Source organism: Rosa chinensis, chromosome 7 (genome assembly GCF_002994745.2).
Source record: "Rosa chinensis cultivar Old Blush chromosome 7, RchiOBHm-V2, whole genome shotgun sequence".
Taxonomy (NCBI): domain Eukaryota; kingdom Viridiplantae; phylum Streptophyta; class Magnoliopsida; order Rosales; family Rosaceae; genus Rosa; species Rosa chinensis.
In genome coordinates this window covers 39,184,427-39,199,416 of record NC_037094.1, presented here as the reverse complement: position 1 = coordinate 39,199,416, position 14,990 = coordinate 39,184,427, and the positions used below count along the sequence as shown (strand labels likewise).

General features: G+C 37.4%; 2 protein-coding genes across 2 annotated transcripts; one reads left to right on the top strand and one right to left on the bottom strand.

The window, feature by feature from the left end:
- Window positions 1–9,337: 9,337 nt before the first annotated feature.
- Window positions 9,338–10,436, top strand: LOC112180476 (nicotianamine synthase). Its single transcript, XM_024319035.2, has one exon. The coding sequence runs from the start codon at window positions 9,394–9,396 to the stop codon at window positions 10,246–10,248; it is 855 nt and encodes a 284-aa protein (XP_024174803.1). The 5' UTR covers window positions 9,338–9,393; the 3' UTR covers window positions 10,249–10,436.
- Window positions 10,437–11,361: 925 nt separating this feature from the next.
- On the bottom strand, window positions 11,362–14,156 carry LOC112177913. Its single transcript, XM_040511440.1, has 7 exons — window positions 13,815–14,156; window positions 13,207–13,716; window positions 12,971–12,994; window positions 12,309–12,857; window positions 12,141–12,197; window positions 11,972–12,068; window positions 11,362–11,870 (listed from the first exon to the last, which is right to left on the bottom strand). Exons 1-7 carry the CDS (start codon window positions 14,154–14,156, stop codon window positions 11,362–11,364), a joined length of 2,088 nt encoding a protein of 695 aa, XP_040367374.1.
- Window positions 14,157–14,990: the final 834 nt, after the last annotated feature.

Genomic DNA, 14,990 nt, shown 5'->3' with positions numbered 1-14,990 from the left:
AGAAATGGAAGTTCTCCCAGTTTGACTAGGAAAAGGAATTTTAGTTGGAGTAAGAGTCTGAAGCTGACTTGGACTAGGAGTTCTACTTGAACAAGGAAACCCAATTCTACTTAGATAGTCCCTGTTGGATAAGGCTTATTCAAGAAGGTTTCGGAAGAGTGTAGAAGCATCTTGGAAAAGAAGGTTGCATTCAACCAGGAAACCTGATTGCATATGGAGTTCTACTTGTACTAGGAGTCCTGTGGAACCTAGGAGATGTCCTGGAAGACTCAAGAAGTATCTAGAAGCTGTGTAGAGGGTCACATGCCGTGCACACTTCACCAAAGACACAAAGAATTCAGTTTTGCAAGAAACATGGAGTTGGAATTTGAAATGGATTTAGATTGCTTTATGCCATGAACTTCATGAAGCTTCTACATTATTATTCTTGGCGTCAAGACTTCTACAAAGGCAAGAAGAACACAGATTAGGAGTGGTGATGCATTTTTGATGATGTGGAATTATTTTATAGGTCAAATGATGTGTTAACCAATCAGAAAATTAGAAGGAAAGCCTGAATCAATACAAACTAGGAGAACTTAGTTGGGAACGGATTAGGAGCGCTTTGGGACGTCCTTCTATATAAGACAATGTTTATGACATTCCAAGGTTACATTCTTTGTCCACAATTTCAGTTTCTCACTTGTTCTCTCTAGTTTTCAGGTTTTTCACTATCTTCAAGGAGCTTTGCCGTGACCCTCCATCTTCTTTGCCATGATCATCACTTATGCACCACCTTGGAGCTTCTTTTGATCTTTGGGACGTGACTAAGGGTTGTTCATACCATCTCTTCCTTGTATTTTTTTCACGGTTTAGTCTTTTTGTAGTTAAAAAATCTGCTTTGGAATTTCTGTTGTGTAAACTGAAACTATGAGTTGACAATCTGATTTTTGGATGCAATTTTGATGTTCTTTTCAATGTTTGATGTGTTTGTGTGTTCTTGATCTTGGTTAATTTCTGAATTAATGGATTAATAATCTGATTTTGTGTGAAACGCACGTTAACTATTCTCTTGGTTCGAAACATAGGAATACTTGCATGTAATTGGCTAGTAATTAGGTTTTATGCTTTGTAAACCCTAATTCGAATAAGTAGTAAAGCTTGCTTTGAGTCGAAATCATATTATGCATGTCATGAATTGACTTGCTTTGAGTGCTTGGATTTGCATGTTTATCAACTCTTTCTTGAACTTCATGATTTGAAAATTGATTTTCAATGCAGTTGCTTTGATTGTGTGATGCAGGTTTTCAAAATAGATTGTTTTGGTGCTTTGCTAACTCAATTGATTAAAGAAGAAAGTAAAAAGGGACATTGGTTGCTTTGATCATGTTTCTTGGTTGATAATTTTCCTTGTAACTAACAAAGATTAAGAGATGCATGAATGGATTGATCTTAAATTGTTCTTGATGAATTGTTTTCCAAAAATTCTTTTTTTCCCACCTATATATATATATAAAAACGTTTATGTTCTTTGTTTATTTTTTGGAAATTTATATTTTTGATCTTTAAAACCCCCTTGTTCTTGCGTTTTTGTGTTCTTGTAAATATGTAAATCGGTTTTAGGTTTTTAGGGTTGTTAGAAAACGTAAATAAAATGTTAATAATCTGAAAATATATGTTGAAAATCATAAATAATAAGTTAGAATTTATTCTTGGCCGAAAATAATGTGTGTGTTTCTTAGGAATTACCTTGGTGTTTTGTAGGAATTGTTTTGGTGGTTTTTAGGAATGTGTTGTGTGTTCTTTAGGAATTGTGTTTTTTCAGGGATTTTTGGTGGTGTTTCTTAGGGATTTTGTTTCCTACTTGTATTTGGTTTCCTAATTAGTGTATGACTAGTAATCCTTATTGTATGTGGATTCCTAATGTGACTATGACTTGTAAAATGTATATAAGTAGGAGTAGGATTTCCAAAACTCATTCTAGTTTGTATTTCACCCGAAATAGAGCACAAGAAACATGAAAGCAGTGAAATATAATATATATAGGCATACAATTCGAAACTCATTCTACTTATTCTATACTAACAATGTTTCTTTTCAGGGTTTGAATTGGCATTCCTCTTGAGCATATCACACGGCACATTCCAGCTCCTCATTTCTCAACCGAAGTGCGGCAATCTCAGAATGGGCCAACCCCAGCGAGACCATCACGAGCCGTGACCTCCGCAACATCTCCAGCACTTCGCCCATCCAAGTCCACAACCGGCACTTCTACTCCGGGAATGACCTCTTGCTCCTCAATAACATGTTGATGTTCGGGAACTGACACTGGGGGGACTTCCTCATCCCCACTACCCACGACCACCTGGGCACATTCCTTTCCTTAAACACCTTGAGTTCGAGTAGCTAGGGGACACCTTCAGGAACTTCAATATAGAGCGGCATTTCCATAGAAAAGCCACCAAAAAGTCCCTATCAACAGCCTGTTGAGTCACTAGATCAACGTCGGCTCGGCAAGCCTCTTCCTCCTCACGCTCCAGCTCGGCCAGTATAACCTCGGAGGGCCCCTTGGCATATGGCGCTGCACTCGTACTACTACCCTCGCCAGCCATGTTATCTATAAGGAAGAGATACATCAAATCATCACAACAACACAAGCAAGTAAAAAGACAATCAATCCTCACCAGGAACCCTCGCCAATTGTTAGCCAAATAGTCACCCTCAAGTATAAGGGCCAAGTTATAGTGTAGGGATTATAAGTAGGGGATATCATATCCAATGGATTGAAAAACCCACTCTAGCTAGGGAAAACCTAAAGGATGCTAGATGAATATGTAAATGTACAAATTATAAACAAGGGCTCACAAGTGAACCAAAATTCATGATGAATATATGCAAGATGGTATACTGGTTTGATTTTGGTTTTGGAGATAGTTTCAACTCAAATGAACACACAATAAAAACTTGAAATGTAAACTAGGCTATACTAAACTAGATGTGATAGAATGGATGGAAGTTAGAGTTTTGGGTTGTTCACCATAGCCTCCCTTGCATGCATTGATGTTCAAACTCCAAGTAATGCAATCCCAAGTATCCAATTACCCTCTTAGCATCCGGATAAGATTACTAAGGCCTAAACTCCTTTGATTTTATCAATTCTCATCGGATAAGTGCGAAACTAACTACCTAAGAACATGTTATATTACCGGACAAGTATCAATTCCTTGCTCCTAGATGCATAAAGGTTTGAGTTTAGATAATCAAGCAAGCAAATCAATCCTAGGTCTAGGTGATTTTAACTCACTACCCTCACATACACACCTAGTGTGCTATCATGCTATTAATGTTCAAAGCTAGCTACTCTCTAAACATTGTTCATGTAATGACAAATGCAAAGTATTCAAATTAGCTAGATTCAAATACAAACATTCACTTCTTGAATTAGCATGAAGATGATCATGAAAATTGCATCAAATAAGATTCAAACATCAATTCATTACAAGTTTGGCTAGGGCTTTCAACCCTAGCCCCAACAATAAACTACTCACACATATCTACATAAACTAGCATTAACATAATGGAAAATATTAAGCTATCAAAAGATAGAGTTTAGAAATGACTAGGGATGATCACAAGTGAAGGATGATATAGTGGTTGATCATGGAAATTTTGTTATGAAGATGATGTGGTGGCTCCTCTTGTGCTCTAGCTTCTTCCTAGAACTTCTTCTTCAAGACTTGAGATGATAATGATGTTTGGTATATGTGAGATGTTATGAGTAGGGATGTAGTTGGAAAATGAAGTGGTGGAGATGGCGGTTTTGGAGGAGATGGTGGTGGATTGTGTAGAGAATAGGGAGAGAAAAAGATGTAGTGGCTAAGTGTGGTGATGCCTTCTTCCTTGAGAGAATGAGTGCTTAAATAGATAGAGAGGGATGTGAAAATGGTGTTGTGAAGCAAAAGGGAGCAGCTCACAACTTGCAAGAAACATGGAGGTGGAGTAGAAAAGTGGTAATAGATCCCAAAATCAAAGGAAAATGGTATGGGAGTGATGGCGTAGGTTGGAGTAGGAAATGATGAGTGAGGGATGGTGATTAAGCCTAAAACATGTTAGATATTAGAGTGTTGATGATGGACTTTTGGGTAGTAGGGAGTTTTGGTTCAAAAGGTTTTGGAATTTGGTTAAGATAGAATGATGGTGAATGGATATAATGGAATAGATCTTATGGTACTCATCCTCCTTGCTCCTCCATGAATGTGGCCGGAAAATACATGGCACCACTGTGACTGGTGGTGCGCCGCCTCTTGTGCAGCCAAAAGTGGTGGTGCACGGAAACTTTGCCGGAATTTCACTTTTTTCTTCTCTTGTCAAGATTTTCTACAAAACATGGAATTAGATTAGTCAACATTAAATTGGATTTTAGAACAAGTAATTTCCATGTTTTAGGGCACAAATATGTATATGAATTATGATCCAACACCAACCGCCACTTAGCATAGACAGGTAATCGACACAACTTATAGACCCCCCTCATACGGGCAGGAAATTTACACTTCAAGATCTCTAAGGGCATAAGGCTGCTCCCCTATATGTCAAAGAAAGAATTAGTACACACAGCATGACAAAATCTCCAAAGTAAGTACTCCAATTACAATACTCATTAATGGGTTGAAAGCGTGTGGGAGCCTCGAATCCCTGGTTAGGCAGCTGCCAAAAACCGCCGATGAAGCAAGACTTTTTCACCCACGAGGCGCTGATATTGGTAATGAGGTCCTTAATAACATACCCATACTTCTGAGGCCTCAGAGTAACACACCTACCATACTTCGCCGAGTAGGAAAGCTTATACATAGCGTTGAACTCGTTACAGGTTGGACATTGCAGCCCATACATCTTCCAAAGAAGTATCACCCCGGTTAAGATTCTGAGGGCGTTAGGAGTCAGTTGCCCAATGGCTATGTTCAGCGAGTACAAAAGATATTGCAGCCACCGAGATAGAGGAAAACACAAACCACAACTAAGCTGATAAAGGTAAAACAAGGTTCAACAGCGAGGAGGATGACTAGCCCACCCGGTATCCTCAATAGGTCGCAAGTAAACAGTATCGGGAATATGCCAATTACGCCTCAGCTCGTCAATCTCCTTTTGAGTCATACTCGTGCCCGGTTGATCTTTGCCAACAGCATCGTCCCCAGAACCCAACACAATCCTACCTTGCTGATCAGTCGCCAATACCAACTCTTCATCACTCAGGTAACCTGACAAGGTGGAGTCCTCGGCCCCCGAGGACTCTCAGGAAGCTTCCTGCCCCACTTCCTTCTCAGCTTCATGGCCTCGAGGTCCAACCTTGCCTTGGTCCGTACTAGAAGGCCCCACACTGGATTCAGCCTCCGGCATCACACGTTTCATACGTGCCATAATACTGCCAAAAGTCGACGAACATTAGTCAGGGCATCAACACCACTTTCCCTCCACCCTCATACACCAAAACCAAAACAAAGAAAAACCGACCAATGGTGGTACAAAGCCTTGTACATTCTCCGATGACAACAATCGCCACCATATCACCAAATACAACGCCACCAATATCACCACCCACAAACCAAGACAACACTGACCGAACAAAACCCAAAAAAAAAAAAAAAAGGAAAAGAAAATTGGGAAAAAGAGAGCAACCCAACCAACAAAAAACCAGAGAGAAGAAAAACCATACCTGTTTGAGCAAAGGAAGGATCCAACCACAACCGCGAAACACTGGAGAACTCGAAACATTAGTAGACACAGACGACGGCAAGCGCTTCCGGGCAAACATCATGAATACAAAACTCCTCTACCACAAAAACGTAAAGAAGAAGTCGAGTAGCCAAAACTCTCTCTCTCTCTCTCTCTCCAGCCTTTATCTCTCACTCACTGGATCAGAGGCACGTGACACAAGATCTTGCCACGTGTCCTCCCACGATTGACACAAGGACAACCAAATGGCGTTGCCTCGATCCCGTACAGAGCGTTATTATAACCAGTACTATTCACAAAGCACCAAATCCGTAGCCATGAACTACCACTACAGCAGCGACATACGCCAAAACAAGGCAATGTCAGAAATCAATACTTCTACAGACGCCGCGCCAGGCCCTTAGCGAGCCCGCCTCGGCACCCCAGTCAAGATTCCCCTCAGCTAGGGACTTGGGGGACTAGGGGAGAATAGGCACCCCGTTTTCGGAAAACAGCTCGCCTTACTCTAGCATTTTCAGAGAAACAAACTCCCTACCCAAGAGAACTCTTGACTAGGGACTTGAGGGGCCTTGTTGATACCACCTTGCTCCTAACTGTAAATATCAGGAGATAAGGTTCACTAATCCCCAAAATAGGAGGATCTGAACACCTAAAATGGGATGTGGAGCCCCTTCGGCATGTCGCCAAAGGCCAAATGCATAGGGCGTAGGTATGTAGGGCCATTCCTACATTCCTGTCCCCGTTTCTCAAAGCGCGCAAAGCACATTTGCCACTTCTGGAAGCGTACATTCTCCCACACCGAAAATGAACAGGACTCCAATCCCAAAACAGGCTACATAAGACGTCCCAACTTCCATATCAAGTAGTCACCACTATCTCACTCCCCTAATTGTCAACATCTTACTAGATACTGACTTAGGCATCAAAGGGTTATAGGCCGGTCTACCCACTGACACCTATTGGTTCTTGTAGGATAAACAACGAACATTCACTCGCCTCGGAGACTCGTATTAGGATTTAGCTGAGACCTATTCCTCTATCAGATTTCAGCAGAAACAGAGATATTTGACGATATCAGAGAAATTTCGCAGAAATGGTGGAAGATAAGATATATTTCTCTTATAATATATCGGTCCCTCCAAAAAGGGAGATATCGGGGGATATATCAGAAATATTGCATATATTTCAATTCTTGCATGAATGTAAGATTGTCATCAAAGTCCTCAACTGATCAAAACAAATTTCTTATGTGCATGATGACAAATTCAATTGAACATGCTAATTGTTCATTTCATTTTATTTGCAGGAGAAAAGAGAAGAACAAATGGGATATAAGTATGGCAAGGCTTGCTTTTGTTTATGTTTCTAGTATTATAAACTGTTTAGACTTAAATTTTTGTTTCATTTTGAAATTTTATGAATAGAAGTATTTGGAATGTTGTTATGTACTTTGAGCATCAATATTAATGAAACTTTGTTTACTTACAATATGTATTCTCGTTAGATTTCCTAGCAATAGTTACAAGTCAGTTTAACTATAAAAATGAAGTCAATTAAGAACTGATACATCAGTTCTATAAGAAAAAATCAATGTCCCATTAGCCAGTGGATATCGAAATATTACGACAGAATCGATGTCCCAGAAATCAGTGCACATCTAATATAATATAGAGTGCGATGTTTTATATAATATTGGATATAGATTGAATAAACGATGTCCTAGGAGTTACTGGACGTGGTTATATAATGAGAACCGATGTGCTAAAGACTAAAAGACATCGTTTGTATTATGAGAAACGATTTAATAAGCATAGTTGTGTTGTTGGACATATACTTCATTAAGCACTAAATTCAAATATATGAAGGTTTAACAATAGCTAAATACACCAATTTGTGATCATACTAACGGTTTTATATCAATTTTGGATGCTTATCTGATGTCTCTTTTTGTATGGGACATTAGCTAAAAATGATGTTTTTTTTTTGTTCATGATCTTTAACATTACCCACTAAGACATCGGTAGATTCTTTTTTTACATTAGCTAGGAGCCGATGTTTATTAGCATAATTCTAGTAGTGAGTTGTGTTAGTAGAAATATAATTTGGTATTCAAGATTTGAGTTTCAGATTTGCTTTATATTACTTGTTGGTAAGTTGTTTATGAATTGTGGGGACCAGGTAGACTCCAGAAGTTAAGGATGGATAAGTTTATTAAGGAGTACTGAAATGTTTTTACAAGTTTTGGGTAGTCCGCTTTTAGGGGAAGTTCCGCCAAATTTTCAGTGAAATTTCTTCTAAGTTGGGCCTTGCAGGGCCACTTCGGATTTCATGATGAAACCTGGGTTTTGTCACTTCTTGGTCGAGCCAAATAGAAGGGGGCCTGTTTGCCACTTCTAACAACAATGTTTTAGTGAGTAGTAATGATTTTTTGTTAACTACTTGACCATTCGTTACTTTAAATTAATTAATGAAATTTATTTTCTTGTCAAAATTTATTTATGTTCACAGTTGTTTTCCTTTGCCTGAGTATGCAAATAAAATATCTTGAACTTAATTTGGTCATACAGTTTGACCCTCCGGGAGACTGCTAGAGGCATTTCCCATGCCTCATTAGACTCGAACAAGTTTTGGTTCTAATTCCATTCACATTAAAAGTGTGAACACAAACTTCCAACAGAACATCTTTTGCTTTCATTATTTTTTGCATTCTTAGAAAAACGTAAGTGTGGAAAGAATCTTTCCATGGCACCTTAAACCATAGGACTTGGTATAACAATTAACAAATATATTTGGGGTATGATAGCATTCAACTTCTATAATGCTTATATTGGGTTGAGGCACTGTTTCATAAAATAGTTAATCCGAAGATATAGTAAAAGATTTAGTACGGTTTACAAATAACATGGTAAAAGTGAAATACGTTGGATAAAAATGCGTTGGAGAAATCAGAAATGTCATGAATGTTTGTAATTTTTTGGACTTCAAAAAGTTATAAATCTAAAAGTTGTTGTATTCAGAAAATTACCTACAAAAAGTTGCACGTCAAAAAGTTAGGAAATAAAGTTACGCTATAGTAAAAAGTGCAGAAAATAGTGAATTGTAGTAATATATACTAGCATTTTTTCACACATGCTCTACATGTGCAAGTTATTAATTTTTCTTTTTCAGAAAAGAAAAAAGAAAAAAGAAAAAAGTTGGTTATTGCAGAGAAAAGAAAATGGGAGAGAGAAAAGTGGGTTGTGGACATTTTAAAAAAAAAGAAAATTTGGAATAAAAATATATTTTTGCAAATGTCTTAATTATCCTTGTGATTTAATTAATTCTCAAAGTTTATTAATCTTCTATGGTCAATTCTGTCAAAATTTCAGATTTTGGCTAACAAAACCCCTTCTCTTAATAATAGTATAGATAAAAATTACAGTCAACCAAAACATAGATATGGTATTGAACTTTAAGGAAAATCCATGTATAATATATTCATATGTGAGTGTGGCAAATTAACAGATCCTACTGCATGAAGCACACCACTTCAGTTGACCATTTGAGATTTTGTTACGTAACAATCATGATTCTAACTCCTATAAATACATGGATAAGCCTCTCTAGAAAAACACAACCACTTTAATCTACAACATCCATCCTAGCTAATCAATCCATATTTCAATCTCAACTGCAATACACATGGCTTCCCTCCAGATCACCAAGATGGAATCCGAAATTCCTGCTGAGCTTCTCATAGCTCACATTATGCAACTCCATGCAAGCATATCCAAGCTCGATTCCCTTCGGCCTTCGAAGCAAGTCAACTCCCTCTTCACCCAGCTGGTCAAGTTGTGCACTCTTCCCTCTTCGTTGGATGTTCATGACTTACCCGAAGAGGTCCAAATTATGCGCACGAGTCTCATTAGTCTCTGCAGCCGAGCTGAAGGTCTGTTAGAGCTTGAGTTTGCCACACTCCTAGGGAAAACCTCTCAACCCATGAACAACCTTAATCTTTTCCCCTACTATGGTAATTATGTCCTGCTGGCCAATTTGGAGAACAAAATTCTAAATGATAGTGGGGTGGTGCATCCTAACAAGGTCGCCTTTATCGGGTCAGGACCAATGCCTCTCACTTCCATTGTAATGGCTACCCATCACATGAAGTCCACTCATTTCGATAACTTTGATATCGATGACAAGGCCAATGAGGTGGCTCGCCGGATTGTTGCCTCAGACGTTGAGCTAGAGAAGAGGATGAAGTTTGAAACTCGTGATATCATGAAAGTTCGGGAGAGGCTTGCAGAGTATGATTGCATATTTTTGGCAGCTCTGGTGGGAATGAACAAGGAAGACAAGGTGAAGATTCTCGGGCATATTAGGAAGTATATGAAGGAAGGAAGCTTTTTGCTTGTGAGGAGTGCGAAAGGGGCTAGGGCATTCTTGTACCCTGTTATTGAGGAGCATGACTTGCTGGGCTTTGAGCTTTTGACAATCTTCCATCCCAATAATGAGGTCATAAACTCTGTTGTTCTTGTGCGCAAACCTATCTTTTAAGTTTTCTTCTACGCATATGTTAGTGATTTATACTTCTCCAAGTGTGGTTTACTTCTTTTCTTTCCTGCAAGTAGACAATAAATTGAGCGCTACTAGATGGTGGTAGGTACTCTCCTCTAGTTCTTGTGCTATGGGATACAAACCATGTTGTTTTCTTATTATATCAATGAAGAAAAGTGTTATATTTATGTATGTTAGTATTGATTCTCTAGTATATCTGTCTGATATATGTCAGATATATCTATCATGTTCCTGTGACCTAGCTAGCCTGGAGTCTTGGATGAAGAAAAAAGAGTATAAGTACGCGTGTTGAAAGGGAAAGATTCCACATTAAAAATGTGACAAAAGATAATATAACTTATAAATGGGTGGATCACACCCAATTGTACCGAGCCCTTTTGTGATTACAACTCAACACCTAATGGGTGGTTAAGTTGAGATAATATTGATACAATAATAGGTCACGAGCCATGCTTGTCACTGTTTAATAACGCGTAAGGTTTATCGATCATATTCATGCATATCTCTCAATGGCCACCAATTTCCCTTTTGGATGTACCTAATCTCTCACCATTCCAAAAAAAGAAAGAAAAAAAGCTAGGGTTCAAAATCAAGATGGTAGAAAGTATCATGTAGTCATAAGAAAATTAAGGGGGGTGTATTGTATTTGGATTTGTGTGGAGTTTTTTTAAATGATAGACTTTTTCAAAAGTCCATGGATTCTATAAAAAGTTCATAGACTTTTATTGATTTTTTAAAAACCATTGACTTTTACTGATTTTTAGCACAGATTTTTACTGATTTGTAAAAATCTACAGACTTTATATGAATGACTTATGTAGATTTCACAATACTTATAAAAAAGAAAAACCAAGCTAGTTTATTAGTCAGAGAATAAAATACGATGCCATAGCTATGTTAACTAATGACCATTAGCGTAGGAATCAGAGAAGCTCAAATAATGTCATGAAACAAACATATAAGAAAATAAAGGAAAAGCCTCCAAATATAATCAACCAAACCAAAAGATATCCAAAAAAGAGAAGGAAAAAAAAAACACATTGATGAAGTTTCATGCCAAATAAGCAGACGTCTTTGAAATAATCATATGATTTATTCTTCTCCCTCATTTTCGCTTTCTTGATTGTCATTGTTTTCATTGTTGGCATTTGGTTGGGCATCTGTCCACATATGAGTAGCAATACTCATTCTCCATTCATTAGCATTCTCTCTTTGCTGATCTTGGGTTTGAAAATCATCCCATTCAAAATTATCTTCGTGATTGTCTATCGGATCTTCTTCTGGTTCAGGAGGAAATTCATCTGAACGACATTCCTGTCGAAGAAAATTGTGCAATCCTGCACAAGCCAAAACTAGTTCTGCTTGTGTCTTATATAAAAATGGTGGTGCTGATTTGAAGATTGTGAAACGCGACTTAAATATTCCAAATATTTTCTCAATTACGTTCCTCAAGGAAGCATGGCGAAGATTGAATAACTCAATTGCATTGACAGGATGATTTCCTTCACCACCAAAATCTTTGAGGTGATATCGAGTACCTCGAAATGGAGCTAGGAACCGACGTCGATTTGGGAATCCGCAGTCCCCTAAGTAATATTTACCTAATAATAAAAAACATGTGCAATTAGTATGTTATATATATGTTATATGACATAAATTGTAATAAGTACTCTGAATTTTTTTTATGCACGTAAAACTATACCTGGTGGCACTTTGAGTCCATTTCGTCTAGAAATCGCATCATTCAACACTTTTGAATCATGAGCGGAACCCTCCCATCCACTAATCACATATATGAACTGTAAATCAAAGTTACAAGCTGCTAATACATTTTGTGATATCTTCCCATGGCGATTTTGATATCTGCTTACCTCACGTCCAACTACCGTTGCAGGAATATGCGTGCCATCTATAGCTCCGACACAATCCTAAAATAATGAAAAAAGATATCAATAGCTGAAAAGAAAAAATGAAATAATATCTTCATTACTGTACAATGAAATAAATAATTAACCATCCATAAAAGTTGCATTGCTTACCTTAAAGTAAGGATAGAACCTTGTACTTTCTCTTATGTTAGGTGGTATGGATTCAGGTTTAGCCATAAACTGTGGTGCTATTGTATTCAAGGCCTTCAAGACTTTGTTGAAACTTCTGCTAACAGCAAAATGAGATCGCTCAAATATCAGCCGAGCTTCACTGTATCGATTATTTTGGCCGACAACTAGTAAAAAGGTTGCAAGCATTTCTTCAACACAAATGTGTCTTGTATCCCGTAAAGGTGTTTTCGCTTTTAGGATGCTACATAATTTTCGAAACACGTCAGGATACATTCTATATACATCTCTAAAGATTTGAGGGTCTCTGTCCAATATGTTGTGCATATATATGTATCCACTTGATGTCACTGGTCGACGAGTCAGCGGACATCTAATATGTTCACCACGTATGCTGAACACAAGTTCGTATAACACATAAATCACTGCTTGTATTGCCATTAATAATATCTTAACAGCCTCGTAAAACTGCTCTTCCTCTTCATCAGCTCCATACATGTCCATTTCAGACATTGCTAATAGAGAAAACACCTAAACATATTTATAAAAAAAAATATATCACTATTCATATTAACATTCATTCAAAAGCAAATCAAAAATCATAAATATTCAAACAAAAAATCAAATTGTAATTCATAACATACCAGTTTAAAATCATTCAAAACAAGCTGCAATTCAAACAAAATAAAATCAAACTCCATAACTTAAAATTAATAATAGAACATAGCCTATTGCTTATTAGGTGTCGCTAGTGGAGATTGACCCACACCTATTGCATTTGTTTATAGGTGATCCAATTATGTCGTTGTTCAGGAGTCATCTTCAAGAAGAAATCTTGCTTTGCTTTAGTATTAAGCAAATCAAGAGCCATAAAGCAAGCCTCATCAGTTAATCCTGGGGTCTCGTTCATAGCATCCAAAAGATCACTCTCTCTTGATTCTCTCTTCTCCATTAAGCCACAAATTTTATCAAAACTTGTGACAATTTTACCAATGCCACTTGATAAGTTTTCTAAAACCTCAGCCTGACTAGTTGCCCCCTTTGAGCTGCTATTATTTTCATAGTCAGTCCTACTCCGTTTTCCTTGAGTCCTGCTATGTGGTGGAGCATCTACATTGGTACCTTGGGAGGGTTGTTGTGAAAGAGATGGCGAGTTTTCTTGGTGTGATGACTCATTTTCACTTTGCACGAACATGTTAGTATTTCGATCAAAAACTAATCCATCAATTCCCCAAGGTCCGTTTTCTTCCGCTCCAAATGTAGAGGCATCTATATCATCACCTAAACTGATTGAGCCCATTCCAGTTGCAGTTCCATTTCCAACTGCAATTTTCAAGTCCTCATAGTCTGGAAAAGTTTCTGACCGAAAGTGCCCATGCGTTGGATGTGACTAATAGGGAAAAAAAAATACACGTGTCAATATGATGATAACCATTTGAAATAACTATAAATCTAAATTAGAATAAAATGAAAAAGCAATAAGCTCACCTTCAAATAATCTGCCCATACTTCATCATCAGCAGTGAATCTCTTTGTGATCGGATCCCACCCAAATCCAGAACTATGACGCATAAGTTGAGAGTAATTGGTGTATTGTTTCTTAAACCATTTCACTCTACTTTGGTAATGACTAAAACTTATTTCACAACCAAGTTTTTCCTTCAGTTTAGGAAGTAGCTTCGCCTCTACTGTTTGTTTGCTTATCACACCATTAATATCACGCAATCCAAGTTTGGCGCCTTCAACCATAAGTTGAAGCAAAACATTGCTCTCTTCAGCATTCCAAGTTTTGTAATCTTTTCTTTTACCATTCCCTTGTGAATCTCCCATCTATACGATTGTGTAAAAGTAATCATACATGCAACTTTTATCAATCAAAACATTATAATTCAGAACAATATAAACATAAGGGAAGTATAGACTGGAAAAAAAAAAATTAGAAGTCCAAGGTACATGGCTCCACAAAGAAACAAGAAAGATATTAGACCCCAAATGACAACCCTTCTGTTATCAAGACGCACAACTATCAGGTGTGTATATCAATATAAACATGCACCAATATCCTGTTTTCATACTCTCCTAAATTGCTTTCTGACACAACAAAATAATAAAGTAAAGAAGAGTTGCTGGTATCCTTCATCAGCTTGAATCTATTCATATTAAGAGCAATGATTTTGGCTACTAGGGATAAGGAATCATTCTGGTAAGAAGCATTACTTCAAAACGTATGCAAGGTTTTTTTTTTTTCTTCTTTTCTTTAAACATGCATTAAGCATACAAAAGGAACCAACTCAGACAATTGGGTGCAGAGACAAAAATAGCAAATTTTGATACATTGTTCATATTGATTATTACCTAGCCAACTTCTCTTTGATTAATTTTTCTTTGTTTCATAATTCATTCAATTACATTTTGATCCACACTTGTTTGTTTTTTATAGCATGCCATACAATATGATTATAAACAGTACTCATAAATTGCACAAATCAGACTCTCATAACCCCAAAACTTGATCACGATCTGTTTCCATGGGAATTTGAAGGAGAAAATAAAAAGAATCTGAATCCTAAAGAAATTGAGGTCCATAAAGATGACAAAACTGAATCAAGGTACCAGACAACTGTCATCATGGCAATTTGCCCAACCAACATGAATCAAAACTCC